Raw genomic sequence first — 25,934 nt, 5'->3', positions numbered from 1 at the left:
TCTCAGGAAGCAGCCTTCAAGTTCAACACGGCGAGCCACTTCTCCTGCAGAGGAAGGGCCGGTGAGAGGAACAGGAGGGACGGTGGTCAGCGCTGTGTGGAGGGAAATAAAGCCTGGGGGGGCGGGGGGGCTGCTGCCCAGGAGGGGCCTGGCCTCTGGCTCCCTCCCTCGAGGTTGTAGAAACAGCCAGTGCCAGCAGCTCTGGGTGCCAGCAGCACTGGGTGACAGCAGCTCGGGGTGACAGCACAGGCTGGGCTTCCTGGGAGTGTCCAGCTGCAGGAAGCTCAGAGCAGCCCTGGGCTGGGAACTCTGAAAACCCTCCCTCCCCGGACCTGTGGGCTGGGTTGTGGGACACTTTCAGTTTTGTTTCTTCTTCAACAAGAAACAGAAACTCAACAGGAAGACTCCAGAGCCCAGAAATGGAGGGAGCCCTCCAGGTGTGCAGGAACTGGTAAGGAGTCGCTTTCTCTGGCAGCGGACCTGGACCTGGGGCTGGCCAGTGGGAGGGGCAGATGGGACAAGGCTGCTTCAGAAGTGGGGACACGAAGGTCGGTGCATAACAACGCCCGGGAGGGACGGGGTGGGACTGGGGCCCCCTGGGGTAGGAGGGTTTAAACTCAGTGGCTCTCTGACAGGATGAGACCATGAGAGGTGGTCATGGTTACCTTAACGTCACTGACCCCTGCCCGCCTCCCTGAGATATTTTGGACTTTCTGGGACAATCCAATCCTGAAGCCAAATAGCCAGGCTAATGGTCCCTGCTGGGCTACTCATACTGTCAAGACCTTGAGTCCTAATTTGGGGTTCTGATCATAGGGTCTTCACAGCAGTCATTGAAAGAAAGGGGCCCACGGACATTCTCTGGGACCGCTCCCACCCCACCTTGAGAGGGAGCTGTGGGGTGGGGTAAGAGGGACAGAGCAGGCGTCCAGGACCACCCCTCTAACTCAGGGGGACCTAGCCGAGGAGCGCCTCACTCTTGAAGCTCCCTCCCTGTTGGGGAACCAGGAGGGTCCTTCCCGGAGAGCTTTGCTCCAGCCAGACCCTCCTGGCTCCCTGGTGTCTGAACCAGCTCAGCAAGAAGAGAGGAGAGGACGGGGCAGGGAGAGCAGAAGGGCAAGGCCAGGCAGAGGGGCAGGAATAGAGGGAGGGAAAGTGAAGCACTCTCAGTGCCATCCGCCTGGGCAGTGCAGAAGCCACCAGCCTGCTCAGATCGAGAGGACCCGGGCTCCAGCTACTCCCCTCGGGCCACATCCCATGTGCCAGGGACTCAGGTGTGCAACGCTCATCATTGCTGGGGTCTTCAGGGCCCGTCACTGAGTTTCCTTCCTCCCAAGCTGCCACAAGCAAGAGCTGGTTGAAATGAAAGGAGGCATTCTTCATGAGGAGGACTGTTAAGATCCCCCTGCCCAGGACCTGGGAGGCGCAAAGGCTTGCGTTCTTCGGGGTCTCCGAGAAGGGCCTTGGGACCTCTCTGCAGGTCGCACAGGTCAGCTGGAGGCAGGGCCTCGGTGGATGGCCTCTCACTCTTGGACACGTGGGGAGCTCTTGCTGTGGAGATTCTGAGTCTGCATTGCCCTTGCAAGAGGCGTGGGCTTGGCGGGACTGGATCCCAACCGGCCGCGGGCCAAGCAGGGGAACACTTGAAAACAAGACAAAATATTGGAAAGAATTTGATATTTGTTCGTTCATTTTTAAAACAGTTTTACCGAAGTACAGTTGCCATAAACTGCATTTATGGTACAATTTTGAAGTGCACCATCTGACATGTTTGACATAGGTATATACCCATGAAACCATCACCACAACCAAGATAATGAGCCTGTCCATCACCCCCAAAAGTTTCCTCAGTTCCGTTGGTGATCTCTCCCTCCCGCTCCTTCCCAGACACCCCCCACCCCGGCCCCGGGCAATGTGAGAGCTTTGTAGAGCGTCCTTACACTTATTTTATGATTTTGCTTTGTTCTGATTGGGGACCAACATGAGGAGAGGGCATCACCGTCATATTTTCAATGCTTGAGGCCTTGAAAGATCTTCACGCAGCAGCTGGGGTATGAAATATGACTCCATGTTTTATACCAAGAAATAAGCCTCTTTTTCTTCCCCCTTGCTCCTGCAGCAAAAGAAGCCTGGCCTCCGCCCACTTGGCCCTCCACGAGGCCCACTGCCTGCTCTTCCTGACCCTCTGCCCCGAGTGCAAGGGACCCGTCCTCCAGGCGAAGATGGAAGAGCATTGCGAGAGCGGGCACCAGGAGGTGAGGAGGCAGACGCGGAGCAGTGGGAGACCCGTCAGAATCTAGTCCTCGCCGCAGCAACTTGCTTGGCAGCTCTGGGCAACCATCTGGGCCCTACTCACCCCAGCCCCCGTGTGTGAAGTGGAAACGATCATTCTGCCTTTCTCACGCTGAACTGAGTCCACGCCTTGGTTTTCCCATTTCCAATCCTTTCCCTGCAGGCTGATGGGTTCGGCCAAGATGAGGGGTCCCTGTTTCGGGAAAAGCTGAATGTTCTTTTGAGATTTGTGAAGAGGGCAAGCAGGCAAGGAAAGTTCTAGATGGCAGTCATGACTGACGTCAATCAAAGGCTGACTTTTCTTTCCTGCTCTTTCATGTCCATCCCTCCTGGGGTCCCTCGTCTGTCTGTCTGGAGACCCTCTAGCCCAGGCATCCATTTCAACTCAGCGGGTCCCACAAACACTTCCTTTGCACGAGGCTGGTGCTGCAGGGAGACTGAGGTCCCCGCACCTGATCCCCGGCCCCTAGGAGCTCACAGACCCCGACCAAAAGCACAGGGCAGACGTGGAGAGAGGCCGCAGGAGCTGGGTGGGAACTGTGTCTCTCTCCGTGTTTAGGTCGGGTGTGCAATGTGTCAGCAGAGCGTGCCGAAGCACTCGCTGGAGCTTCATGAGGTGAGAGTCAAGTGTGCTTGCTCCTTAACCACCAAGCAGCCAGCCTGGAGGAGAGGAAGGGCGAGGAGGGGCTGGCAACAAAGATTTCCACCGAACCTTTCTCTTCTCACCCAAGTCGGCTTAGGGAACAACAGAGAACTAGCCCACCACAGGGACACAGGTCCTGCTGTCTGGTCAGAAGGGCTTGCCCCAGTCCATGAGCCCAAGAGAGCTCTATTCCCAGAGGAGAGTCCCCGCTCTGGCACTTTCTCTCATTGGCCTCTGTCCCCTAGGGAAATAACACAGATCCACCCAACTGACCAACAGGGCTGCAGTTGCTGCAGGCCAGTGACCATGCCTGTGCTGCCTGCCTCCCCACAGGCCACGGAATGCAGGGACCGCCCCGTTGCGTGTCAGTTCTGTGAGCTGGCCGTGCGCCTCAGTAAGGCAGAGATCCATGAGTACCACTGTGGCAGCCGGACTCAGCTCTGCCCAGACTGCGACCAGCCCATCATGCTCCGAGCGCTGGCCCAGCACAAGGACGTGTGTCAGGGCAAACAGGCCCAGCTTGGGAAAGGTGAGCAGTGCAGGCTGGGGAGGAAAAGGGAAGCGTCAAGGAAAGGGAGCATCTCCTGGGTGGGATGCAGGAACGCAGGCTCCCAACAGGACAGATGATGAGCGTCTGTATGACAGATGTGCATGTCTCAAATTCCTCTGGCTATCCGAGTTCTAGACCAGGTACCAGAGTGGCCTTCTTGTGTGTCTGCTGTGGTCTTCAAATGACTGTTCTAGGGAGACCAAGAGGCCAGGGGGTGGGGGCCTGGGAGCCACAGATGGGTGCAGAGGTAATGGGGACCCTACAACATGGGAGGCCTCCTTTGAACTCCTCCAGCACCATCCCAGCCTGGCAGAGATCCACCTGCCTCCTTTTAGAGATGAGAAACCCATGCACAGAATGAAGCAGGGGCTTGCTAGAGGAGGAAATAAGACTGGATAAACAAGTTGCCCAACACCAAATCTGGAGCTTTTTCCACCATCGGCAATGGACTGAGGGGAACCTGCTGTGGCTCCCAGCCACAGGGCCTGGGTGTTGGCTCCGTAGTACCATTCCATGTTCTCTAGACCCGTTTACCTCTTTATGAGGTATGTGTAAGAGAACACACCCATCAATGCGACAGATCTGTTGACTTCACTGGTTGTTTTGGTAACATGGTAAAGTGGAAAGAGCCTAAAATCCCTTGGATAACACACTTTCCTGGTAAACAACCTACCCAAGGTTAAAACTGGCAAATGAAAAACTGGAATGCTTGAGATTCTTGTTTGTCTCCTTCATTCCAGCATGGCTGGGCTCCAACACAACCAACAAGACTTTAACACAACTTCATCAACACAACAGACTTCAACAAGACAACACAACACAGCTTCAACACAATTAACAAAGACGTATACAACAACGCCTGGTTTGACCCCAGAACTTGGAAATTGGTGAAATGAAAGAGCAGTCAGACTGCATGGGATGGGATGGGTGGTAACAGCTCTCTCCATCTCCTTAGAAACCAGTCCTGCTCCAGGAAAACGTCTCTCCATCGGGGTTTCCTGGGGCCCTGGGTGCAGGTCTGCAGACATAAAGGAAATGATGTGGATGATTTGGCCAAGGGTCGCCTGTGCGGCAGTGCAGGACACTCACGGCCAGGCAGGCCCGGAGAGCAGTTCATACTCATGACTACAGGCCTTGTATGTAGGCAGTTGGGGGAGAGTTGGGCTTGCCATTGTCACAGACAGTCATTTGTGGTATTGCTTCTCTGCTTACCTAGGGAAGGAAATTTCAGCTCCTGAATGCAAATTCAGCTGTTGGTATTGCAACGAAATGATTCCAGGAGATAAGTATTCCCACCACGTGGTGAGTAGTAATTAGTCACTTTCTAATGGTGCCAGTAACTAGTCCATATTCCAAAAAGTGTGATATGAAAAGTAGATTCTGGGCCCAATTTTACATCGCATGCATAGGAAAGGCTCCCATATTTATTTTTGCTTTGTTCCAAAATAGATGTTAGTGAATTGCTTTAGGCTAATTTAGCAAACATAACTGGTCTCCATTTGTGCCAGCCCTTCAAGGAACCTCCCTAACCAGTTCAGCTGTCCTGGTCACCTCTGAACATCTTCCACCTTCAGGGGCTAGACATTGCAACTGTGTCCTCAATAAGACCTGCATTATTATTTTCTGTCCCTTGTGGGAGTTTTCTCCGTCAGACTCTGAGCTCCCTGGCAAAACTGAATGGCTTTCTCCATCTTCCCACAATGACACTGATGTCAGGACTGGGTACAAAAAGGGGACTCAGGAGAGGTTTGATGATTTGTTTGATTGATTGGTTGGTTTGCCTGGAAACACTCACAGGCCATGCCTTCCAAAGTTCTAAGCATGGTTTAGTGTGTTAGCTGTGCCAACACAGCTGCGATTGACATATAACATCGCGTAAGTTTAAGGCGTAAAATGTGTTGGTTGGATCCATTGGCATATTGCAATATGACGACCACAGTAGCACTAGTTAACACGTTTATCATGTCACATATCTGTCATTTCTTTTTGCGTGGAGAACAGTTAAGATTTAGTCTCTTAGCAACTCTGGCTCTAATCACTATGTTATAAACTGGATCTCCAGACCTTATTTGTCTGAGCAAGTTTTTTTGTTTTCTTTCCTCTTTTCTACCAATTTGGCAATTTCACATTCTATTTCTATCATTTTAGTAGTTACTTTTCACATTTTAATATGCATACTTGACTTCATAAACTCTAAAATTAATCATATTCTCTACCCTCCTTTCCAACAATATATGGATTTGAGAACATGTTAACTCTGATTCTCTACCCCCACCTTACGTGTAAATGCCGCCAGAATCGAGTTCCACCTTGTTGCATACCGCTCCTTTTTAGTCATTATTGTCGTCGTTTTAAGCAGTTTGTGCCTGTTTGGATAGACCCCCACATTTACCCTTTGCTTCGCTCACATTCCTTCTTGAATCCCAAGCTTTCCTTCTGGGTAAGATCTCTCTCTTCCTGAAATACCCTTCTCAGTAGCTCCTCCAGCAAGAACCTGTGTGTGGGAAATCTTCAGTTGCCTCAACATGTGCATTTTTTTATTATTCTTTTTATTGTGGTAACATTGGTTTATAACGTTATATAAGTTTCAGGTGTACACCATTATATTTCGATTTCTGTGTAGATTACATCATGTTCACCACCCAAAGACTGATTACAATCCATCACCCCACACATGTGCCTAATCACCCCTTTCGCCCTCCTTCCTCCCCCCTTCCCTTCTGGTAACCACCAATCCAACCTCTGTCTCTATGTGACTGTTTGTCGTTGTTTTTATCTTCTACTAATAAGTGAGATCATATGGTATTTGACTTTCTCCCTCTGACTTATTTCACTCAGCATAATACCGACAAAGTCCATCCATGTTGTCACAAATGGCCAGATTTCATCATTTCTTATAGCTGAGTAGTATTCCATTGTGTATATAGACCATGTCTTCTTTATCCATTCGTCCCTTGATGGGCACCTAGGTTGCTTCCAAGTCTTGACTATTGTGAATAGTGCTGCAGTGAACATAGAGGTGCGTGTGTCTTTACACATTAACCTTTTCGTGCTCTTTGGATAAATAGCCAGCAGTGGAATAGCTGGATCATATGGTAGATCTGTTCTTAATTTTCTGAGGAATCTCCATACTGTTTTCCATAGTGGCTACACCAGTTTGCACTTCCACCAGCAGTGTACAAGGGTTCCCTTCTCTCCACATCCTCTCCAACACTTCTGGTTTCCCGTCTTGTTAATTATAGCCATACTGACAGGCGTGAGGTGATATCTCACTGTAATTTTGATTTGCATTTCCCTGATAGTTAATGATGTTGAACATCCTTTCATGTGCCTGTTGGCCATCTATATATCTTCTATGGAGAAATGTCTGTTCAGATATTTTGCCCATTTTTTAATTAGGTTGTTATTTTTTTTGTTGTTGAGATGTATGAATTCTTCATATATTTTAGATATTAACCCCTTATCAGACATATGGTTTGCAAATATCTTCTCCCAATTGTTAGGTTGTCTTTTCGTTTTGTTGATGGTTTCTTTTGCTGTGCAGAAGCTTTTTAGTTTGATGTAGTCCCATTTGTTCATTCTTTCTTTTGTTTCCCTTGCCCGGTCAGGCACGGCACTTGAAAAATATGCTGCTAAGACTGATGTCAAAGAGCATACTGCCTATGTTTTCTTCTAGAAGTTTCATGGTTTCAAGTCTTAAACTCAAGTCTTTAATCCATTTTGAGTTAATTTTTGTGCATGGTGTAAGATAATGGTCTACTTTCATTGTTTTGCATGTGGCTGTCCAGTTTTCCCAACACCATTTATTGAAGAGACTTTCCTTTCTCCATTGCATGTTCTTGGCTCCCTTGTCGAAAATTAGCTGTCCATAGATGTGTGGGTTTATTTCTGGGCTCTTACTCCTGTTCCATGGATCTGTGTGTCTGTTTTTGTGGCAGTACCATGCTGTTTTGGTTACTATAGCTGTGTAGTATATTTTGAAATCAGGGAGTGTGACACCTCCAGCTTTGTTCTTTTTCCTCAGGATTCCTTTGGCTATTCAGGGTCTTTTGTTGTTCCATATAAATTTTAGGATTCTTTGTTCTGTTTCAGTGAAAAGTGTTGTTGGAACTTTGATAGAGATTGCATTGAATCTGTAGATTGCTTTAGAAAGTATGGGCATTTTAACTATGTTAATTCTTCTTATCCAAGAGCACCAATCCAATCCATTTCTTTGTGTCTTCTTCTATTTCTATCAACAATGTCTTATAGTTTTTATAGTTTTATAGTTTTATAGTGTACAGGTCTTTCACCTCTTTGGTTAGGTTTATTCCTATCTATTTTATTCTTTTTGTTGCAATTGTAAATGGGAGTGTAGTCTTAATTTCTCTTCCTGCTACTTCCTTGTTAGTGTATAGAAACGCAACTGATTTTTCTATGTTGATTTTGTCTCCTGCAACTTTACCATATTCTTTTATTATTTCTAAAAGTTTTTTGGTGGATTCTTTAGAGTTTTCTAAATATAAAGTCATGTCATCTGCAAATTAGTTTCACTTCTTCCTTTCCGATTTGGATCCATTTTATTCCTTTTACTTGCCTGATTGCTCTGGCTAGGACTTCCAATACTATGTTAAATAAGAGTGGTGAAATTGGGCATTCTTGTCTCGTTCCTGTTCTTAGAGGGATGGCTTTCCATTGAGAATGATATTAGCTGTGGGTCTGTCATATATGGCCTTTATTATGTTGAGGTACTTTCCTTCTATACCCATTTTATTCAGTTTTTTACCATACATGGATGCTGTATCTTGTCAAATGCTTTCTCTGCATCTGTTGAGATGATCATGTGATTTTTGTTCTTCATTTTGTTAATATGGTGCATCATGTTGATAGATTTGCAGATGTTGAACCATCCCTGCATCCCTGGAATAAATCCCACTTGATCATGGTGTCTGATCTTTTTAATATATTGTTGTATTCGATTTGATATTTTGTTGAGAATTTTTGCATTGATGCTTATAAGTGATATTGGCCTGTAATTTTATTTTTTTGTCTTGTCCTTGTCTGGTTTTACTATGAGGGTAATATTGGCTTCATAGATTGAGTGAGGAAGCTTCCCTTCATCTTCAATTTTTTGGAAGACTTTGAGAAGGATAGGTATTAAGTCTTCTTTGAATGTTTGGTAGAATTCAGTAGGAAAGCCATCTGGTCCTGGACTTTTATTTTTTGGGAGATTTTTGTTTACTGTTTCAATCTCCTTATTCATGAGTGGTCTATTCAAATTATCTGTTTCTTTTTGATTCACTTTTGGAAGGTTGTATGATTCTAAGAATTTATCCATTTCTTCTAGATTACCCAATTTTTGGCATATAGCTTTTCATAGTATTCTCTTAAAATCTTTTGTATTTCTGAGGTGTCCGTTGTAATTTCTCTTCTTTCATTTCTGATTTTATTTATTTGAGCCTTTTCTCTTTTTTCTTGGTGAGTCTAGCTAAAGGTGTTGTTTCTAAAGAACCAGCTCTTAGTTTCATTGAATTTTTTTCTATTTTTTTTTAGTCTTTATTTCATTTATTTCTGCTTTGATTTTTATTATTTCCTTCCTTCTATTGAATTTGGGCTTTGTTTGTTCTTCTTTTTCCAGTTTGTTTAGGTGCACTGTTAGATTGTTTGTTTGAGATTTTTCTTATTTGTTGAGGTAGGCCTGTATTGCTATAAACTTCTCTCTTAGAACTGCTTTTGCTGTATCCCATAATTTTAGCATGTTGTGTTTTCATTTTCACTTGTCTTTCAGTATTTTTTGATTACTCCATTGACCCAATCATTGTTCACTAGCATTTTGTTTAATCTCCACATATTTGTGGCTTTTCCAAATTTCTTCCTGTAGTTAATTTCTAGTTCCACACCATTGTTACAGAAAAGATGCTTGGTATTATTTCGATCTTCTTAAAATTTATTGAGACTTGTTTTGTGGCCTAATATGTGCTCTATCCTGGAGAATGTTCCATGTGCATTTGAAAAGAACATGTATTCTGTGGTTTTTGGATGGAATGTTCTATATAGATCTACTAAGTCCACCTGCTCTAATGTGTCATTTAAGGACAATGTTTCCTTATTGATCTTCTGTTTGGATGATCTGTGCATTGATGTAAGTGGAGTGTTAAAGCCCCCTACTCTTATTGTATTACTGTTTATTTCTCCTTTTATATCTGTTAATAATCGCTTTATATATTCAGGTGCCCCTCTGTTGAGTGCATGGATATTTACAAGTGTTATATCCTCTTGCGGATTGTTCCCTTTATCATTATGCAGTGCCCTTCTTTGTCTCTTGTTACAGTTTTTGTTTTAAAGTCTATTTTGTCTGATGTAAGTATTGTTACCTCAGCTTTCTTTTCATTGCTATTTGCATGAAGTATCTTTTTCCATCCCTTCATTTTCAGTTTGTGAGTGTTGTTAGGCCTGAAGTGTGTCTCTTGTATGCAGCATATATACTGGTGTTGTTTTTTTATCCAATCAGCCACCCTATGCCTTTTGATTGGAGCATTTAGTCCATTGACATTTAAAGTAGCTATTGATAAGCATGTACTTATTGCTATTTTGTTACTTTTTTCCTGGTGTTTTAGTAGTTCTTCTCTGTTCCTTTCTTCTTCTCTTGCTCTCTTCCCTTGTGGTTTGGTAGCTTTCTTTGATATTATGTTTGAGTTCCTTTCTCTTAATTTTTTGTGTATTTATTATAGGTTTCTGGTTTGTGATTACCATGAAGTTCATATATGATGAAGACCTAGATATATAGCGGTCTATATTAAGTTGATGGTCTCTTTAGTTTGATCTCTTTCTAAAAGCTCTACTCTTTTATTCATCCCCTCCCACATTTTATGTTTTTGATATCATATCTAACCTCCTTTTTTTGTATGTGTGTATCTGTCACCCTCTTATCATGGAAATATGTAATTTTAGTACTTTTGTCTTTTGACCTTCATATTTTCTTCATAGGTGGTTGATCTGCTACCTTTACTGTATTTTTGCCTTTACCAGGGATTTGATTGCCTTTTTTTTTTGTATAATTTTCTTATTCCTATTTGCAGTTTTCTTTTTCCCACTTAAATAAATCCCTTTAGCATGTCTTGTAAGACTGGTTTCTTCATGATAAACTTCTTTAATTTTTGCTCATCTGGGAAGTTCTTTATCTCTCCTTCCATTCTGAATAACCTTGCCCAGTAGAGTATTCTTGGCTGTAGGTCTTTTTCTTTTCAGCACTTTAAATATATCATGCCACTCCCTTCTAGCCTGTATGGTTTCTGTTGAGAAGTCAGCTGGTAGCCTTATGGGGTTCCCTTTGTAGGTCACTTGTTGTCTTTCTCTTGCAGCTTTTAGGATTTTCTCTTTATTTTTAATTCTTGACATTTTAATTATAATATGTCTTAGTGTGGGCCTCTTTGGGTTTATCTTGTGTGGTGCTCTCTGTGCTTCCTGTACCTGGATGTCTTCCTTAGGTTACTTTTTCGAATAGATTCTCTCCCCCTTTGTCTCTCTCTTCTTCTGGGACACTTGTAATACAAATGCTGGTGTACTTGATGTTGTCCCAGAGGTCCCTTAGAGTGTTCTTGTCCTTTTTAATTCTTTTTTCTTTTATCTGTTCAGCTTGAGTGATATCCTCTAGTCTTTCGTCCAGCTTGCTCATCTATTCTTCTGTATCATCTACTCTGCTATTGAGTCCCTCTAGTGCACTTTTCATTTCCCGTATTGTATTCCTCATTTATGATTGGTTCCTTTTTATATTTTCCAATTCTTTGTTGAAGTTCTGAGTGCATCCATTCTTCTCCCAAGAACAGTGAGCATCCTTATAACTTTTTGTTTGAACTGTTTGTCAGGTAGATTGCTTATTTATGTTTCACTTAGTTCTTTTTCTGGGGTTTTGTCCTGTTCACTTACTTGAAATGTATCCTTTGTCTCATCATTTTGCCTCTTTCTATGTGCTTATATCTATGTATAAGGTCAGTCATCTATGTCTCCTGATCTTGCAGAGGTGGCCTTATGTAAGAGATGTCTTATGAGGCCCAGAAGTGTGCTTCCCTCTCATCACCAGTTCCAGACATTCCAGGAGGAACCCCTGTGTGAACCATGTGTGTCTTTCTGTTGTGGCAGCATTGCTCTTGCTGCAGGTGCCCAGGAAGGCTAAGCTGTCCCCCTGGCCAGCTGGTTGTAATGCACAGCTGTGTGTGGCTGCTATGGACCCTTCAGTCACTTTATCAGGTGTGAGGAGCCTCAGCACAGTTGGCTGCAAGGTCTAATAGCACATTCCTGTTGCAGTTTTTCTGTTAAGAGAGTAGGCCCCCAGCGTGGCTGGTTGCTAGACTCAGGGGGTTACAGTTACTCTAGGCCTCCAGCCTGCAAGGGTGTTGTCAGCTCTCTCAGGATTGCAGCTGAGTAGGGCTGGTCCCAGACACGGGAGCACCCAATTGTTTCAGGCTTTGGAAGGTGGGGCTGATCCCCTATGTAGCTGTTCAAGAAGCACAAGTCTTCTGCAGCTGACAAGCCCTACCACCTACAGGGCCACACACACCATCAACACAGTCCTGCCCCGTACTCACACCCCAACTCTCTAAGTGGGCCCAGTAGCTCCACAGCAGAGGTCCCACACACTCCACCCACTCCTTGTGCACACCCTGCCCTGCAGAGGTGAACCCACTCACCTGGCTGCAGAGGATCCAGGCACCCTACCTATTCAAGCCCACAGGTTGCCCGAGGGCTTGCTGTTGGATGGGGCCAGTCCCAAGGGTGGGCTGCCTGCTCTAGCTGAGCTGGATTAAATCAGTGCTCTAGTGGGTGGGGCAGACACCTGCCCTAACAGGTCAGGGGAAGAACTCCAATGGTGTCTGCCTGCATCAATGGCAGCATGCCTGTACTAGGTCACGATAATGGCTGCCACCAAAGTCGCAGTCTCTGGAGAGGTCTCACCCCTCACCGAGATGCACCGAGAGCCTATCAGGTGAATCTCTTTTCAGCAAAGGACTGTGAATCTTTCTTTCTGGTGATATTAGGTTGCTTTCCAAAATGGGTGAATTTGTGTGGGGGCCCTTTAAGAGCAGGCTTTTTTCCCCTTATGTCTGATAGCTTTCCTGGGAGTATCCCCTGTTGTTGTTAATAGCCAGCAAAGCCAGATATTCTGACATTTGTCTCAGCTGTGCTGAGTCCAACAGCTGCTTATTGTGGTAAAGCTCTCCCATTCAGATCCCCCACTCCTCCAGGGAAGGCTGCGTACCTTAGGATTGCTCTCGGCCAGCCATGAAGTGCCACAGTTTGGGAAAGTGGCTTTTTTTCTCTGTGGAAAGGAGTTTCTGCCTTTTCCACTTAAATCAGCACTGTCCCCTGTTGCGGGTGTTCTTTTCATCCAGTTGTCAGTTCTCTCTCAGGGATAATTTTTCCAAGAGTAGTTGTAAATTTGTTGTGTCCACAGGAAGAGTTGAGTTCAGAGTCTGCCTATGCCACCATCTTGACACCAACTTCCTCTGCATTCTTGAATGGTAGTTTAGCTGGATATCAAATTCTAGGTTAACAGTTATTTTCTCTTAGCATTTTGAAGATTATTCCGCCATCTTACCACCTCTGTGATTGCTGTTGGTGAGTCTGCTTTTGGTGTAATTGACATTCCTTTGTAGATAATCCTTTTCTCTGGGTGATTTCAAGATCCTCTCTGCCTTTCATCTTCTGTGGTTTTACTGCAATATCTCTAAGAGAGGATTTATTTTTACTCATCCTGCTCAGAACAATATGCTCAAATATGCTTATTTTTTCTCTCTTCCTCAGGATTTCTCCTGCCTGAATCTAAAGATTTATGTCCTTAATCAGTTCTGAAAAAATCTCAGCTATAATCTCTTTGAATCCCCAAAGTTCTCTGCTCTCCCAACTCTGTATACGGAACATACTGGATATATATTAGACTTTCTGGTTCTAATTTCATGTCTTTTAACTTCCACATTTTATATTTCTCTTTCCTATATTCTGGTTAATTTCCTCAAGTCTATCTTCAAGTTCATTCTTTTTTTGCCAAATCTAATCTGCTGTTTTCAGCCCGTCCATTGAGGTTCAATGTCTGTATTTTTCATTTCTAGAAGTTCTATTAATCTGTCTTTCAAATTTGCCTACTCTTTTTTCATGGAGTCTTCTTCTTTTCTCTTGTTTTAATCACTTTTAATTAATTAATTTTACAGTCTCTATCTTATAGTTCTATTATCTGAACTTCTTAGAAACTAGTCCTGCTATTGGTTGTGACTATGACTCTGACTCAAGGTAGAGTGCTTCCTTGTGTGTCTGTAAGTTTGAATTGTGAGTTTTTATTTGGTGGGACTGTACCTGTGAGAAGCCTGTATGACCTAGTTTGAGGTTGTGTACCCTCCAGAGTGATTTTGTGATTGCTTCTGCCATATATCTCAATTTTTAAGTTAATTCTTCTGTTTGGAAATTCCTAGACCATGAGGCTAATGTAAATCTGAACCCCAAAAACAAAAATGGCATGGACCTGTGGTTTCGAGTTTTTAGGAGCATCAGTTTTTCTTTCCCACACTCAAAGTCCAGCCCAATTCAGACAAGCTTCTTTGCCACTTTCCTTTCCCATTTAGCCAATTCTTTTTCTCTTAGCCACCATCGTTTAGCCCTCAAGGTTCCTAGGTTCATGCAGGGAAAGGGGAATCTTCCTTCCAATTCCCCACCTTGTGTGGATGGGACTTTTCTCTCATCCAAGCCCATAGCAAGACCCCACGTCTCCTCCCAAAGTGTCAGCTCATGTGCTTAACAGGTCAGGTCTTCATTCCTGGAACCTGGGCCTTTCTTTTTCTTGCAAAGTCAGCTACCAACTTAAATGTTTGTCATATTTTATCCAGAATTTCTAAGTGTTCATACTGGGAAGTTTGCAGTTTATCTAGTCTATTGCATTGGCCAACCATTAAAGCTGAAGTCATTTTTTAATTTGTTGTGTTACTTACAAATTGCAGGATAAATGTCGCACAGTCTCAGAGTCTGTGAAATATTTTCCAGTTGGAAAGCCAAGAATTCCTCCTCCATCCCTTCCAAGCCAGGCTGCTGAAGATCAATCTTCCACGGCAGAGAAAGATGTCCGTCCCAAGAAAAAAAATAAAAACAAATTTCCTCTTCCTTCTGAAAAGTCAACAAAGCAAGCACCAAGAGGCGCAAACAAAACCATGGATCTGCCTTTGAAGTCCAAGCCCAAGGCCAGGATCACTTCTCCCATAGAAGATGAGGCAGCATATGACATTCTGAGGAGATGTTCTCAGTGTGGAATCCTCCTTCCCCTGCCAACCCTAAACCAACATCAGGTACCCAGCTTCTGTTCTCTCCTTACCTGGCTGTGAACCATCTGGACAGTGTTTAAAAAAATCTAAGACCTGCGGGATATTTTCAGACATTGATGCTGGAAAGGCGCTTCCAATCTTCCCCTTCTTGTGTGCCCAAATCCATTCTCTCAGGGCACCTGTCCCCTGGTTTACTTGCTTGATCTCTCAGAGGCTGGGCCACCTTTGAAGACAGAGCCGGGACTTCCATCTCTGTGTCTCCAGTTCCTAGCCCAGGGGCTGACCACACCAAATGCTCCAAAACTATTGAGTAAACGAATGCAGCCGCAGGCATCCAGCCCAGCTCTCTCATGGAATAGATAAGGCACTGAGGCCCAGGGATCAGAGCGTTGGTCAAGATCCTAAGTCAGTTGGTGGCTCGCCTCCAGAACATCAAGGTTTGCCTCCAGCAGACTGGAGTTTGCAGCCATTTCCCTCAATATCCTGATTTTTACATCCTAGATAATTTTCTAGTAATAATAAGAATTACCGTTAGAGGTGGTTAACCATTATGTGCCAGTTGCAAGGCAAAGCTCTTTACAAATTGTTAATCTTCATTGGAAACAATAGGCTGGTATTTTATCCCTGTTTTACAGATAAGGACACTGGACAGAAAGGCTGAGTAGCTTCCCCAGGATTATACAATTAGAGAGTGGCAGAGTCCGGCCTGGAATCCACGTGTATAGAGTCCCTACGCTTATGCTCTTAAAGTCCAGACTGGATGCCTCACTTTAAAGAAAAAGGTTTCCTTATTTGATATTTTTCAAAATGCAAAAGTACTAGATTTTGTTGTGACCAGTTGACATAATACCACACAAAGAAATAGAGTACCATTCAGAGAAATAAAAAAGCAAAGTTAGTCTTCCGCCACTCCCACCCCACCTCTCAGGGTCTGCGCCCCAAGACACCACCTGCAGCAGCCTGCTGGCTGTCCTTTCAAAGCTGCCCCTCTGCTCGCACACACTGAACAAGCCCCCCTGGGTTCGATTGTTCTGCTTCCCCCTGCATTACCTTATCTACTCATTACTCCGCCGCTTGCCTTTTCCATTTGATATATGAAGCACACTCTTCACAAAAAGATAGACCTACGACTTTTTTTCTAACTTCTTTACCCATCTCTATATGCACAGACGCATATAACTTTATGAAGATGGTGACCGGGGGGCAGTTCTTACTGCCATATTCTCGTGCCTCCCACAACTTGTCGTTTCCTTCCATACTTTTCTGCGTCCTTCTATAATAGGGTTTCTGGACTTAGCAAATAAAAATACATTACTTGGGACAAAAATAACCACAAAATAATTGCATGGGACATACTTATAACTAAGAAAAATTCTCTGACAATAAAATTTAACTGGGCAGCCTATATTCTATCTGTCCACCCTACTGTATAATTACATACAAACATACACGTTTGGAGTCTAGTTATTCACATTTCTTTGCATCTTAATGTTATGATTCAGCAATACACAGGACAGCCCTCCAAGTCAAATGATGTAGGTTTTTTTTTCCCCGTACTGGCTGTATGAGTCCCTGGTGTGGGTGTCCTCTAATCTGTTCGTCCACGCCCCTCATGATGACAGGCCTCTGTTAAACATCGCCCCCAAGCCTCCCGTAGTCCTCTCCTGGCTCGGTGGGCTCCGTGCCTCTTCTGTGCCATCTGCAGCTGAGGGTTTGCCCTCCGGGAAGTGGGGAGAGCGCTGTCCAGAGCTATCGCGGGAACTAGCACTTCCGAATTTAAACACATCGACCTTTTTTTTATGTCCATTTCTTTAGGAGAAATGCTTGCGGTTAGCTTCATCAAAAGGAAAACAAGTGAGAAACTCCAGCTAGATCTGGAGAGAAAAGGTAACTGCGGACTCAAAGGATTTCATTTTTACACTGCCTTTCCTGCTTGCCTTCTGTGGGAGTCTTTACTTGCAAAAGGAGATGGGTTTTATTTGTTGGGTTTCTTTCTTGTAGAAGAAAAGGTTTGGATGCTAATTATTTTCCTCCTTTTGAACAGAGATGTCGGTTTGTCCAAGAGCTACAGATAAACCAGGAGATAAAAAGACTCTGCTCTTCTGCCTGAGAATTCTGCTCAAGCACCCAGGCCCTACAGCCTGGACGCCCTGGGGAAGGCCGCTCTGTCCCTAGAGAGTAAAGACCCCCTCCATGGAAGCTTCTTGTCCACTTTCTTTAGATTCCTCGCGGTTTTCCGACCCAGGGATGGTGGCTGCCGGGACAGCAGGGTGAGGCAGCGCACAGGGAAAGGGCCGGGGGCGGGACAAGAGAAGCGGCGGCGGGAGAGAGAAATGAGGCTTGCGGTAGGCAAGGGCCAGTGGAGCGCGAACGGGCGCCTTTGAAGCCCTTCGGCAGGGAGATCCGCTGGGGAGACCTGGGGAAACCTAGAGAGGCACTTAGCTACGGGCAAACAATACACCCCCGCCTTCCTGCCTGCCTTTGGGGTGATGCGTTAGGGCTCCAGGCCCTGCCGGGAAGGGAAGGGCCAAGGAAAGTGGTGGGTTAGTGCACCCCACCCTCCCGAAACTGGAAAGATGGGGAGTTTCTCAGGCTTTGTCACGTTTAAGGCTTTCCCTTGGGGGCCCTGTCTAAGTTGGGGAAAGTGGAAGCGGTGGCAGAGCTCGCCGGGTGGTTTCCAAAGGAGATGCGCACAAGCTGGGTGTCCCGAGACTCGACAGGAGCCCGGGCTGGGTCAGGACGGGAAAGGCGGCGGACTGGGCGCACCTGAGCCCCAAGTTCGGGGCAGAACCTCTTCCTGGCATGAAGAGGGAAGGGCGCGGGGCATGCCCATCCTCACCACGCCCGCGGGCCAAGCCTCCTGCCTCCAAGCCCCAGTCCAGGGCACCTCCCCGGACAGTCTGCGCGGGGACACGTCTTGCCCTCCACGCGCATAATCAACTGATCTGGCCACCCCAGGTTTGGGCCCCTGCGCCCAGTGGGGATGAGCAGCCCCGCAGGTGGTGGCGGCGCGTCACAAAGGCGGCCCCTGCTTGACATTTGGCCTCCGCCTCCGTCGGGGCAGAGCGAGACCCTGGAGGTCGCGGAGCCGGCGTGGAGCAGAGGCGGCGCGGGTGGAGCAGGCAGGCGCACCCGCGGTCCCCGCTGCCCAAACCGGGCGCAACCCTGGCGGGGCGCAGCGAGCGGGTAACAGGCGGGCGCGGTGGACGCAGGCCGGGGACGCCCCCAAGCCGGTGCGGGGTGGGGTGGGCCGCCCTCCCCACCAGCCTCCTCCTGGAAGCTTCCGGCCACCTCCCCTGCCTGGTGACCGGACGCCCTAAGTTTCCTTCCAGGGTTGGCAGGGGTGTGATATGGTGGACCGAGCCTAGGTTGGAGAGTCCTTACGCTGGGTTCGAATCCCACCTCCCCAGTTACCCAGCGATCTCATCCGGAGACTTCCCTAACCTTCCAACGCCTCTGTTTCCCAATTTGTAAAAAGGGTGTGTTCACACCTTCCGCACAGGGGTGGTGCAGAAGTCCCTTGGCACCGACTTACTGATGGCAGCTAACACTGGTATAGCGTTTACTCTGTGCTAGGCACTGTTCTGGAGCTTTCCGGGTATCAGCTCATTTAATCCTCCCAACACTAGGAGAGAGGTACTCTTGTTACCCCTATTTACAGATGTGGAGCCTGAGGCACAAAGAAATCCGTTAACTCGCCTAAGGTCACACGTAGCAAGTGACGGCACCCGGATCTAACCCAGTAGCTACACTGCCTCCCACTGGTGAGGAGGTCTTGGGGTGGGGGTGTTCCCAGTAATCACCTGGGACTTTTGGACTACTTGCAACAGCTTCCCCAGCCCACCAACGATACTCTTCCAACCCCACCTTGTGGCTTAAATTCTTCCCACCGGTGGCTTTGCTGGGGCAGAGGGTTTCGCTTAGCTTTTGAATTGGTTTAGCTTTTCTTGAGCATCTCTTAGGTGCTTTGCTCCAGGCAAAGTCCTCAAGGTCACTAGCACCGGCAGTGTATATGTGATTGAAAGCACAACTATATTTCTTCATTTGTTAGATGTTTAAGTACCTACTCCATAGAAGAACGAGGCTGCCCCTAGTCTCAAGGGGTGTGTGGGTCCCGTGGGAGAGAAAGGCTTAGACACAGATTTATAGTCCGGGATGGACACTGGGGAGCGAGGAAGGAGAATGGGCAAGCTGAATATGGAGTCAGAGGCCCGGGAACCCGCTGGAGCCCTGTGTCCTGGATGGGGACCGGCTGCTGCCACATCCCATGTGAAAGTCCACATCTGGATCTGGAGATGGGAGGGCCAGCTGGAGGCAGGAGCCAAACTGTTCTATAGGTGCTGACGGGGCAGTGAGGACAAAGACAGGGGAGAAGATCCCAAGGGAAGTCCCCTGTGGGAGCTCGCCTGAGGATGCTCATGCCACTGTGGTGCTGGTGGCAGCTGGAGCAGGCTGCGGGTCCGTCACAGCAAGAGTGGATGGACGAAAGGTGGGGTGCCCCCCATGGGTTCTATTCAGATGATAGATGCAGTGGGTAAGATGTACATCGAGCAACATGAGTGATGCTTACATGCATTAATTGCACAATTGGTGGGCACACACATGAACAAGAACATGCACATCAGACACAGTGGAATAGTTGCCTGTGGTGGGAGGCAATGGAGTGGGACATAGAGTTAAAGGGGAATAAATAAAATTAAAAAGACATCTTGCACAGACAAATGTCTGTCCTGAACTGAAAAATATGATGAACTTGTCCCTCTGCACCTGAGGCCTAAGAAGTCGAGGTAGGAAACAAGTACAGGAGAAAGAGTCAGAAAGCTCAGGTTCTAGCCTGAGCCCTGTTATAACTTACTGTGTGACCATAGGCAAGTCCCTTTACCTCTCTGGGCCTCAGTTTCCATGTGTAAAGAAATCAACTTCAGATCTCTTCCAGTTGGGAGTTTTTATGAGCCATGATAGTCATCTTGGGCCTCTTGGTAAAGTAGCCAATAAAAGCTTTATGGAGAGGTGAGGTTTGAACCTTAAAGAGTGGAGGGCTGGGGAGAGGAAGAAAAAGGTGGGGAGTTTTCAGGCAGGAGAAATATCGAAAGCAAAGTCATGAAGATTTCAGAAGATGGCTGTGGAAGGTCTGGCTGAGGTCTCACCGTATCAGGAGGGGCCTTCGCCCAGTTCTCCTTTCTACCTGAAGACTGACCACATCACTTCCAGACATGTGGCCCTCCGGCCTTCCCTGGATCCCCGTGACCGTGGCTGGGGTCCTCCACCCTTGTTCTGCCGCTCCACCTTTTGAATGTAAACACAGCCGTCATCAAAGTAGTCAACATGGGCAGCGATTCTCGTCCAGAGAAGGGGACCTGAATTCCAGAGTCTTGGGGAGAGGGCCCAGAGGGAATCCCCGGCCTCTAGGACCCAGCTTGTGTCCCATCCCTCAGGGCCCCTTGACCCGGCACTTCCCACTGCTCCAGCTCCAGTTCCTCCCCTCCCCGCCCCTCACAAGTTAAATTCCAAACAACTTTTAGTTCCCCAAATGTGACCACATCGCGTGCGTTCACAGTTCTGTGGCTTTGTGCATATTGGTCCCTCTGCCCTGGGATGCATCAGTTCCACCACCACCACCGGGCTGACCTGGTCTGCCTTGCAAATCCTACTCACCATGCAAAACTCAGCTCAGACGTCACCTCCTCCAAGCAGCCCTCTGTACTTCTTTCTTATCCAGACAGAATTAATCACCCACCGTTTGTGCTACCCTGCACCACGAATATGCCTGAACCTTTTCCCTTCACTCACTGTGTTGTAACTGAGTCCTGGTCTGTGTCCCTGAGAGACCACTGGTGGATTGTGATTCCTTACAGGTGTGGACTGGATGGTGACCTTATTACTGCACCCCCCATACCAGCACAATGCCTATTACACAGTGCACATTCGTTCAATTGGGCCTAATTTCTGTTTGGCAGGTAATGGCTCTTCCTTCTTACTCCCCACAGAAAACGAGTGATTGCTTTTCTTTCCTCGTTTTTGGAAGCCCTGCCTGCCACACAGCTGCACCGGGCACCCCGGTTCCTCGATGGACGAGGAACGCCAACTGCTCCAGCCCCAAGAGCAGAGCTGCTGGGCCGCCCTGCCCGATGTGTGCCTGCGTCGTGTCTTCTGGTGGCTAGGAGACAGGGACCGGTCCAGGGCGGCCCTTGTCTGCAGAAAGTGGAACCAGACGATGTATTCGGCTGACCTCTGGCGGTCCAGGACCATCACGTTCAGTGGGAGACCTTCCAGGGTACACGCCTCCGAGTTCGAGTCTGCTCTTTGGTATGTAAAGAAATTTGGCCGTTATCTGGAGCACCTGGAGATCAAATTCCTGAATCCTTACAATGCCGTCTTGACCAAGAAGTTCCAGATCACCATGCGAGGCCTTCTCTCGTGTCTGGGCAAGAGTAACAACCGTCTGAAATCTCTCTCCATTCAGCACCTGGAGCTGGACCGCCTCGTCTGGAGGAACAGCATCAGGACCTCCTTCATCAAAAGCTTGAGCTTCTTCTTAAAGAAGACGGGCAAACACCTGGATTATCTCAACCTGAAGGGGGCCAGGCTGACTGTGGAGCAAGGCTGCCACGTCCTCAACTCCCTGAGCTACTTACGGAACGAGAGCATGGCCTCGGAGCTCAACATCGAGGACTACTTCAGCCATCACCTGGCCATCTACAGCAGCCCCCAATTCAACAAGACCATGGCCACGTTCCGCAACCTGGCGTCGCTGACCCTCAACTACAACTGCCTCTCCGACGAGCTGCTCGAGAACCTGTGTGAGAACAACGCTGGTACCCTCTGGACCATAAACATCAAGTGCCACATCCACGACCCCCACGGGCAGGTCATCTGGGGCATGTCCTGGGCCAACCTGGCCCGGCACGCCACCAACCTGAAGGTGAACTTCTTCTTTGAGCGGGTCATGAAGTACGAGCGCTTGGCCCGGATCCTCTTGCAGGAGATCCCGATCCGGAGCATTAGTCTGAGAAGCTGCTATTTCAGTGACCCAGACTGGTCGATGAGGCCCACCCTGGTGGATCTCCTGCCCACCTTCCGGCACACCCTGCAGGTAGGTATGACTTGGTTGGGGGTGGCTTTTGAGGAATGACTGCCGCTCAGTTTACCGGTGTCCCCCCAGGGAAAGGCCCCCGGCTGCCTGCTCTTGCCTGGGCTTGCACACACTCATTCAATCTCAAATTGAGGTCCAGGGGAATGTTACCAAACCCAAGCCTCCCCCTGGCCCCCTAAGACCACAGCAGATGATAGGAGCTGCTGCTGCTCACTTCCTACACGTGGAACACGAGGAATTTTCTGGTTGGCTGTCAATCAAGGAAAACCCCTATATCCCCAGCTCAGAGCTGCGAGGCTGGAGCAAGAATGGGCCTCTGCAGGTGAGTACCAGGTCAGCAGCCTCCTCCGACCTGCCACCCGGTCCCAGCAGCATGCAGCAAACAGGGGTGACCCCAAACCAAACAAAAAGCCGGTTTCGCCCCAAGTCACTGAAGAGCTCTGAGGTGTGGGCTGTTCTCTAAGCTGGCAGCTCCCCATCTGTAAAGTTGGGATCATTCTTTCCCTCCTAAGGACCTCACAGAAGGTTGTGACGATTGATATTCATAGGTATAAACACCACTACTAACAATGAGGGACTTCAAAGTGCTAATAGCTCATGTGATGCTCACGTAGCCCTCAACTGGGCAGGCAGACATCATTACTATGCTTTGGTGCTACGAAGAACTTGAGGTACAGTGGCCCTCCCATAGTCACCCGGCCAGTCACTCCACTGCAGGGCTGGACCAGCACCTTGGTCTCTGGACTCCAAAAGCATTGCCCCCAAACTCCAGGTGTCGCGATTTTGCACGAGAGCGCCTTCATTCCCAGACCACTTCCTCCATGCACTGCCTGTCCCGTGTCCCTTAGGACAGCCCTTGAAGCACCACGGCCGTCAGGCCCAAAGCCAAGTCATGGGAATGTCACCGAGTGGTCCAGCCAGTCCTGGCCCACACACAGCTCCCCCTTTGGTGCTTTTCCAGAAGTTAACTTTCGAGTTCAACAACAACCACGAGTCGCTCGACGAGGAGCTGCACCTCCTCATCTTGTCCTGCAGGAAGTTGTTTTACTTCAAAATCTGGGCGTTCCTTGATGTCAGGTTTGTGGAGCGGATCCTGAAGAGTCAGGAAGAAGGGCAGTGTGCCCTGCGCACGCTCAAGGTGAGAGCCCCCAACCCCAGGGCTGCTTCCACAGGGACAGAGTGGGGAGGTCCGGGTGTCCAGCCACGGCGCTTCTGCTCTGAGACGACGGTCAGAGACGAGGCAGGGAGTGGGGGGCAGCGTCTCACGGGCGTCTGCCCACTGGAAATTAACTATTTCCCGGGCGGGAATCTGGAGCTTTCTGCCTCAGTAGTTGGGTTTGGGCTTTTCTTGACTCTGCCAACAATTGTACGTATGCATCATCCGAATTGTTTTCAGTCCCTGAAGGGTGCAGTCCTAGACTGTGTGTGTGCACTGGTGTGTTTCTGTCTCGGCCAGGTGAGAATTTATACAAACAGATATGAGACAAATGAAGAGGACAAGACCCTGCGAGAAATTTACAGGAAGTACAGAAAGCTGATCGATTCAGAGCTTAACTATTTTGTCATCGCCTACCCCATGATGTGACGAGCGCCCTCCAGAGGGAGAAGGCCAGGAGCACTTTGAACCTGACCATCCGGTTCTCCTAGAAGCACACTGGGAGCATCCCCTACGCCCACCCCTTTTCCCTCTCTCTCCTTCTCCCCAGTTCCACACCAACAGGAACGGCCCAGCGAAGGCTGGGACTGCTGGTGACGTGAGGGCCCCGGGTGGCTGTAAAGTGCTATCTTTACCAACTATCTGGGATGATTTCCTTTTTGTCATTTGGTTTTGCTTTTCGACCCCCTCCGTCAGCCACAGAGCCAGAAGCCCAAGGAGGCTCAGAGCCGCATCTTCCTGGGGGACCCTGACTCCTGCTAACCTGTGCTCCTGAAACGGGGTGACTGGCCGGGAAGCACATAGAAATGCCGTTTCTCCCGATTGACATTGTCAGTTCAGAAAGCATTCCATCCTGGCCAACCTTCACGGCAGAGCCTTCTGACCCCTACGTGGGCCAGGCCCGATCTCCGGTGAATGGGAACCTGCCAGCGTGTCCTCAAAGGGAGCAGGGAAAGTCCCACGTTTAGAAGGAGATTGCTCCGAGCCAGATGTCCCCCGCCAGAGGGAATTCAGCCCCTAATTTATGGGTGGTGTAGACTTGGATCTCTGAGCGTGGTGCCCAGCCTGCCGTGAACGCTTGGTCTTCAGGCGTGGGCTGAACCAGGAGCGGCCCTTATACACATATTTACAAGCAATTTACAATGTCATGGGGAAATGTTCCTAATGCAGTGTTCAGTGGAAAAAGTAGGACATAAAACTGTGTACATAGTGTGATATCAATCACGTAAAACACACACAAGGGTTTTTTTTGAAAGCACAGAAGAGATACACCAAAAATGTGAACGGTTATCTCTGAGTGGTGGGATTATGGGTGGTTTTTATTTTCCTTTTTATGCTTTCCCCCTATTTCTCAAATTTTTATACAGTGACCATATGCTATTTTTATAATTGAGGAAATCTATTGTGTTTTAAACAGGGAGTAATTATAAATTCCTGAGCCCAGGCCATAGACATGTATTGCTTCTGGTCTTTTGAGATTTTTGTGTATATGGGGATTTTTTTCAATAGATATAAATTAATAAAATCTCAGAATACTTTGGACAAGTGTCTCATATCAAATTTTGTCTGTCTCGCCTTTTGTATGCTGGGTCCATATTTATGCATAGCTTTTTAGGCCTTTGGTAAAGTTTCTATTTATCTAGTCTTTTCAGTTTCACAGAACTTCCACATTCTCTGTCTCATCTGGATGTCCCTTCAGTGCTGGTGGGTAGAGATGGTCCCTGTTTCACTAACATTCAGAGAAGATGGACACTGGTGAGGGGAATGGGGTCCCCAGCTGTGGGGAGCTCCCAGGTGCGGAGGGAGAAGACACCTTAAAGAGTCATGGGATGCTGAAACCAGGGGGCCCCTGGGAGCCATCAAGTGCCAAGTGGACCAGAGAGGAGGTGGTTTGCTCCAGGTGAGAGGGGAGCCTCGGCTGGAATCCAGACCACCTGGGAGATAGACTGGTATTATGATTTATCCATGTGTGGACCAGTTCTGGCTCATTTCCTTTCATCCTCAAATGCAGAATCGAAGTGTAGAGGACTTTTTTATGGGAAACATGTTAACATAAATAACATTTTTTATGAACATGTTTTCCCAAAAAAGTGGATTTGTTTTACAGTTTTGCAAATCTCTCTCTTGTCTGGCTTAAGAGTACCCAGTTGGGTCCTCAGACCTGCTTCTGCGGTCTGTTGCCATATCGCACACCATGTAGCCTCCGGAAAACTCCAGAGAGAACGAGAGTGCAAAGAGCACATCACGTCTTGATGTTATTGTTAGAATAGTTTTGACCCCGTGGATCCCTTGACGAAGGTCTCAGGACCCTCAGAGAGTCCCCCACACAGAGAACCACTGCACGGAGATGCGGGTTCCTCTGAGGAACCGGAACAGGATCAAGACCAGGAGCGCCCTGGTAGGACAATGCAGAGCACGCGAGGTTTCCAAACCCAGCCACAGTCAGCTGGACAAGCAAAGCCTCCTCACCTCCAGGAAGTCAGTGAGATTCTTCCTAACATTTATGTTTTTAAAAAGCCTTGCCAAAATTCATGGATGAGTCTTCAGGTAAAAATACGTTGAGGCCAGGGGCTGGCCCCGTGGCTGAGTGGTTGGGTTCGCGCGCTCCGCTGCAGGCAGCCCAGTGTTTCGTTGGTTCAAGTCCTGGGCGCGGACATGGCACTGCTCGTCGGGCCACACTGGGGCAGCGTCCCACATGCCACAACTAGAAGGACCCGCAACGAAGAATATACAACTATGTACCAGGGGGCTCTGGGGAGAAAAAGGAAAAAATAAAATCTGAAAAAAAAAAAAAGAAAAAAAAATACGTTGAGGCCAGAGATCCCGGTTTCAGGATATAAAAGCCCCAGACCCAGTGAAGCCTCGGTAACGCATCAGCCATGTGACCTCTGACAAGTCGGTTCATGCTTCACGCCCCA

At 47.8% G+C, this 25,934-nt stretch overlaps 2 protein-coding genes across 9 annotated transcripts; both read left to right on the top strand.

The window, feature by feature from the left end:
* On the top strand, positions 1 to 16,966 carry XAF1 (XIAP associated factor 1). Of its 5 annotated transcripts, XR_011423072.1 has the most exons (11): positions 7 to 61; positions 383 to 451; positions 2,120 to 2,255; positions 2,852 to 2,908; positions 3,269 to 3,464; positions 4,226 to 4,621; positions 4,702 to 4,787; positions 14,450 to 14,791; positions 15,403 to 15,549; positions 16,583 to 16,654; positions 16,812 to 16,966. XR_011423072.1 is itself a non-coding variant. In XM_014728082.3 (9 exons), the coding sequence occupies exons 2-8, from the start codon at positions 420 to 422 to the stop codon at positions 16,637 to 16,639; spliced, it is 906 nt and encodes a 301-aa protein (XP_014583568.1). In that variant the 5' UTR covers positions 1 to 61; positions 383 to 419; the 3' UTR covers positions 16,640 to 16,654; positions 16,812 to 16,966. The 5 variants fall into 5 exon arrangements, 1 of the variants encoding a protein (XP_014583568.1); XR_011423069.1 differs by lacking the exon at positions 4,226 to 4,621 and having other exon boundaries at positions 4 to 61; XR_011423071.1 differs by lacking the exon at positions 15,403 to 15,549 and having other exon boundaries at positions 14,493 to 14,791.
* Positions 16,904 to 24,558, top strand: FBXO39 (F-box protein 39). 4 transcript variants are annotated; one of them, XM_001504734.5, is made up of 4 exons: positions 16,904 to 17,037; positions 20,755 to 21,860; positions 22,822 to 22,998; positions 23,317 to 24,558. In XM_001504734.5, the coding sequence occupies exons 2-4, from the start codon at positions 20,835 to 20,837 to the stop codon at positions 23,443 to 23,445; spliced, it is 1,332 nt and encodes a 443-aa protein (XP_001504784.1). In that variant the 5' UTR covers positions 16,904 to 17,037; positions 20,755 to 20,834; the 3' UTR covers positions 23,446 to 24,558. The 4 variants fall into 4 exon arrangements, with proteins under 4 accessions (XP_001504784.1, XP_005597741.1, XP_014583565.1 ...); XM_005597684.4 differs by lacking the exon at positions 16,904 to 17,037 and adding an exon at positions 17,730 to 17,953; XM_014728079.3 differs by lacking the exon at positions 16,904 to 17,037 and adding an exon at positions 17,805 to 17,953 and having other exon boundaries at positions 20,725 to 21,860.
* Positions 24,559 to 25,934: the final 1,376 nt, after the last annotated feature.

Source organism: Equus caballus, chromosome 11 (assembly GCF_041296265.1).
Source record: "Equus caballus isolate H_3958 breed thoroughbred chromosome 11, TB-T2T, whole genome shotgun sequence".
NCBI classification, from domain to species: Eukaryota; Metazoa; Chordata; class Mammalia; order Perissodactyla; family Equidae; genus Equus; species Equus caballus.
Note: the sequence above shows the minus strand (reverse complement) of the source record. Positions and strands in the feature narration are given on the sequence as shown.

Excerpts from the sequence above, each read along its gene's own strand:
- FBXO39 (XM_001504734.5), top strand. The coding sequence starts at position 20,835 with ATGGACGAGGAACGCCAACTGCTCCAGCCCCAAGAGCAGAGCTGCTGG. Across the intron at positions 21,861-22,821 it reads CCTTCCGGCACACCCTGCAG|AAGTTAACTTTCGAGTTCAA; the intron begins GTAGGTATGACT and ends GTGCTTTTCCAG. Across the intron at positions 22,999-23,316 it reads GTGCCCTGCGCACGCTCAAG|GTGAGAATTTATACAAACAG; the intron begins GTGAGAGCCCCC and ends TGTCTCGGCCAG.
- XAF1 (XM_014728082.3), top strand. The coding sequence starts at position 420 with ATGGAGGGAGCCCTCCAGGTGTGCAGGAACTG. Across the intron at positions 452-2,119 it reads CTCCAGGTGTGCAGGAACTG|CAAAAGAAGCCTGGCCTCCG; the intron begins GTAAGGAGTCGC and ends TTGCTCCTGCAG. Across the intron at positions 3,465-4,701 it reads ACAGGCCCAGCTTGGGAAAG|GGAAGGAAATTTCAGCTCCT; the intron begins GTGAGCAGTGCA and ends CTGCTTACCTAG.